The 4511-nt window shown below is 45.1% G+C and overlaps 1 protein-coding gene across 1 annotated transcript; it reads left to right on the top strand.

Moving 5' to 3' along the window:
* The first annotated feature begins 602 nt into the window (after nucleotides 1-602).
* On the top strand, nucleotides 603-1769 carry LOC107472205 (protein FAR1-RELATED SEQUENCE 5-like). The gene is made up of 2 exons (XM_016091752.1): nucleotides 603-868; nucleotides 1025-1769. Exons 1-2 carry the CDS (start codon nucleotides 603-605, stop codon nucleotides 1767-1769), a joined length of 1011 nt encoding a protein of 336 aa, XP_015947238.1.
* Nucleotides 1770-4511: the final 2742 nt, after the last annotated feature.

Genomic DNA, 4511 nt, shown 5'->3' with positions numbered 1-4511 from the left:
TGATGGCGGCATTCAAGAGAATCCGGAAGGTCTAAACCTTGTCTGTGGTATTCTGAGTAGGATTCAATGACTGAATGACTGTGACGTGCTTCAAACTCCTGAAGACGGGGCGTTAGTGACAGACGCAAAAGAATCACTGGATTCTATTCCGGCCTGATTGAGAACCGATAGATGAATTCCGCTATGCTATGACAGAGCATATGCAATCACTTTCACTGAGAAGATGGGAGGTAGCCATTGACAACGGTGAAACCCTACATACAGCTTGCCATGGAAGGAGACTCGCGTGTTTGAAGAAGAAGACAGTAGGAAAGCGGAGATTCAGAAGATGGAGCATCTCCAAACCTCAACCTATTCTCCATTACTGCAAAACAAGTAACCATTTCATGTTCTTTTGTTTTCCACAATCAATCCTGATAATTTCTGATATCCTGACTAAGATTTACAAGATAACCATAGCTTGCTTCAAGCCGACAATCTCCGTGGGATCGACCCTTGCTCGCGTAAGGTATTACTTGGATGAACCAGTGCACTTGCTGGTTAGTTGTGCAGAATTGCAAGTGTGATTGCAATTTCGTGCACCAGAAACCTTTGTTGAAGCGATGGGTGAGAAAAGTCCTAAAGCAGTAATAACAGACGGAGACCTTGCCATGCGAGATGCAATCAAAAATGTTCTTCCTGATGCGACCCATCTGTTATGCGGATGGCATCTGCAGAGAAATGCATGTGAAAATATAAAGAATCCGAATTTTCTGCGTGATTTTAAGGGTCTTATATATGACAACAACGACCACAGAGACTTTGATTGGAGATGGGCAGCCATTTTGGATAAGCACAACCTTGTTGGGAGTACCTGGATGGAAAAGACGTACAAAACTTGTGCGATGTGGTCCCATTGTTTCCTCTAGGATAAGTTTTTTGATTACATAAGGATGACATCACAGTGCGAAGGTATAAATTCTCTCATCAGATTTTATGTTAATTGCAAGAACACACTCATTGACTTCATGCATAACCTGGATAGGGCCTTAAAGGAGTATAGAAACAACGAATTAATAGCTGACTTTAAGACTCAGTGCTCAGAGCCAGTGATGATTACCTCGCTAGAGGTATATGAAAGATCTGCATCACGTTATTTCACGCGTAACATTTTCAAGGAAATTCGTAATGAGATTCAGAGGGTAGGGGCTTTGAATATCAATGTACTAAGCACAACCTTGGACAAGGTCGAGTTTAGTGTGACTGCTCTCAGAGACCCAGCCACAGATCGACAGGTGGAAGTTGATAGAAGTAAGAATCTGTTCTCGTGCTCGTGCATGCTGTTTGAATCACGTGGTATTCCCTGCAGTCATGTCTTCTGTGCCATGAAGTTTGAAAACATACTTGAGTTTCCAGATTCGTTGATCTATAAAAGGTTAACAAAGAATGCGAAGAACGAATTTATTAGCAGAAAAATGCGTGTGAATGATGACGTTGAAAGGGTCTTTAAGTTTCGAGTTGGTGCATTGGCATCGAATTGTAACAAGCTGTGTGATATTGCTTGCAAGGATCTTGCAGACTTTGATGAAGTCCAGTCTGAACTTGTCAATTTAGTTATCCGCCTGCAGTCACGCAAACAAGGCAAGTCAACTCGTAATGTTAAGTGGAAGGCATCAACGATCCCTTTGTTGTCAAAAGCAAAGGAGCCCCTTCCAAGAAGTCTTCTTGGAGGAAGAAGAGAGCATGCTCTAATTGCCACAAGTACGGTCATTACTACAAGCGCTATCTAGATCTGATACAGCATAGTGTGGAAGGTAACTGTTCATACCCTGGGTCAAGCTCTCCGACCTGGGATGTTCTACAGACAAAACGACCGACCTCTTCAGGTTAGGATGACCTGATCTCTTCTCAAAGAGCTCGGCTAAGTCACAGGAAAGCCCAATAAAGGGCCCAAACAGAGGAACACGTCCCGAATCCAAGGGCAGCCTAAGCCCGTAGAGATAAAGGGAGTTTCCTTTAAGATAAGATAACCTCACTCAAAAGATAAAAGATAAAGATAAGATAACTAACTTATCTTATCTAAGAAGGTCACTCAACTCTATTATAAATACGCTAGAGCACCCAGGTATAACTCATACTCTGATTCTACTCAATACATGCTTAATACCCTTGCTAACTTAAGCATTGGAGTCCCTTGCAGGTACCCCCCACCCTCCGGGGACGAAGGATCAGCACCATCACCAAGTCGGACACAACAGCCCCGACCAGCACAGAAGATCTCGTCCGAGATCGACCTACAGTTTCAGATAAACCCCCGGAACATTGGCGCCGTTGCCGGGGAACCCGGAAGTCATCCTATTACCATGGTGGACGATCATGACAACGATCACACCTTAGATCTAGAAGAAAGAATGCCGCATAAAAACGCGGACTCCACACCAAAAGATACTCCCCAAATCAACAATAAGAACTCCCCAAACGGGGGAGCCCTGGATGCATTTCAAGATCGGTTAAAATAACTTGAGGAAGACGCTCTACGTCAACGAGAGGCCGAGAAGGATCTACAAAGAAAAATAAGGCGATGCCGGGAATTGGAGAACAAACTCCTAAAACTTGAAGCCGACATCAAGACTAAAGCCAGCCGATCCACTCCCGAAAATAGCACCCGCAAGGAGCAAGATCCATTCACCAAGGCGATCATGAAGACAAGAATCCCAAAAGACTTTAAACTCCCAGACATGACCTTGTACGACGGCACTACGGATCCCAGCCATCATCTCAGCAAATTCAGGAGCAGAATGTATCTCACCGATGCCTCAGATGCAGTTCGTTGCAAAGTCTTTCCAATTACTTTAACAAAAACAGCAATTAGATGGTTTGACAACCTCCCTCCTAGATCCATCTCGAGTTTCAACGACATGGCCAAGAAATTCCTGGCCAGATTCTCCATCCAAAAGGACAAAGCTAAACATGCGCCGAGCTTACTGGGAATCAGACAAGGAGAAAGGGAAACCCTGCGCAACTACATGGAGAGATTCAACAAGACATTCCTGGATATACAAAACCTGCCAACAGAGGCCGCTATCATGGGCCTCATTAATGGCCTGCGAGAAGGGCCTTTTAGTCAATCTATATCAAAGAAGTACCCCACGTCTCTGAACGAGGTGCATGAACGAGCGAAAAAGTACATCAACATGGAAGAAAACTCCCGATTAGGAGAGACCTCAAAGGCTGGGCTCACCTCTCGGGATAAAGACAAAGATTCCAGAAAGAAGGAAGATCGCCATAGAGAGAAAATAAAAAATATCACAATTACACCCCTCTTCGGGTGTCTCTTGTGGATGTCTATAGAGAGGTTTGCAACACAGAAAAAATACCACCAGCTCGACCACTCAAAGGCAAAAAAGGAGGAGAAAATCGGGCTGAATATTGTGAATACGATCAGATCCGCAGGCACTCCACCAATGAGTGTTTTGACTTAAAAAATGTCATAGAAAAGCTCGTACAAGAAGGAAAGCTAGATCGATACCTGGCCTCCCATGATGATGAACAAAGGAAAAGAAGATGAGCAGAAGATGTCGGACCAACCGCGCGATCATCCCGGATGCCAGAAAGACATGTCCACATGATACACGGCGGATTCACCGGGGGAGGAATCTCCAAATCATCCCACAAAAGACATCTCAAAGACGTATATCACGTCGCAGAAAAAGAGGAAGCACCCGATATCCTGGCGATCACTTTTACCAAGGAAGACGCATTCGGCATCTCGTCAGGGCATGACGATCCCATGGTCATCACAATTATACTGGCAAACACAAATCTTCACCGCATGTTGATAGACCAGGGGAGCTCTGCCGATATCTTATTCAAAACCACTTTCGACAAACTTGGCTTGGAAGAAAAAGAACTCAGAGCATATCTGGACAGCTTGGACAAACTTCGCTCCACACAACTTTTGGAAAAGGAAGTCAGTCAAGAACACTCAAAATAGATTACATCATCATGGACGTAAGCTCAGCCTACAATGCCCTAATAGGTCAGGCAACGTTAAATCAGCTCGGCACAATAGTCTCGACTCCGCATCTATGCATGAAGTTCCCAACGACAGGTGGAATAGCCATAGTAAAGGCAGATCAGAAGATGGCGTGCCGCTGTTACAACGAAAGTTTAAACCTCAGAGGCAGAGGAGAAGAATTCCACACAATCGAGCTCGGTGGAGTTCGGAGGCGAGAGGAGCTCTGCCCACAACCTGAAGGAGAAATAGAGAAAATTCAGATCGGGAACACCCCGGACCAAACAACCAACATCGGCACACTCCTAAAAGGGGACATAAAAGAATTACTCATACAGTTCCTACGCGACAACGCCGACCTCTTTGCGTGGAAGGCCGCAGACATGCCAGGCATAAATCCCAAACTAATGTGCCACAAGCTAGAAGTCTACCCAGGATCTCGGCCGGTACAACAAAGGCGCAGAAAGCTAGGACCAGAACGCTCTCAAGCGGTGGAAGAACAGGTACGAGCTCTACT

This window comes from Arachis duranensis, chromosome 2, assembly GCF_000817695.3.
Source record: "Arachis duranensis cultivar V14167 chromosome 2, aradu.V14167.gnm2.J7QH, whole genome shotgun sequence".
NCBI classification, from domain to species: Eukaryota; Viridiplantae; Streptophyta; class Magnoliopsida; order Fabales; family Fabaceae; genus Arachis; species Arachis duranensis.
Note: the sequence above shows the minus strand (reverse complement) of the source record. Positions and strands in the feature narration are given on the sequence as shown.

Bases quoted from the DNA above. Each gene is read 5' to 3' on its own strand.
- LOC107472205 (XM_016091752.1), top strand. From the start codon at position 603: ATGGGTGAGAAAAGTCCTAAAGCAGTAATAACAGACGGAGACCTTGCC. The intron at 869-1,024 runs GTACAAAACTTG...TAACCTGGATAG, and splicing joins AGTACCTGGATGGAAAAGAC to GGCCTTAAAGGAGTATAGAA.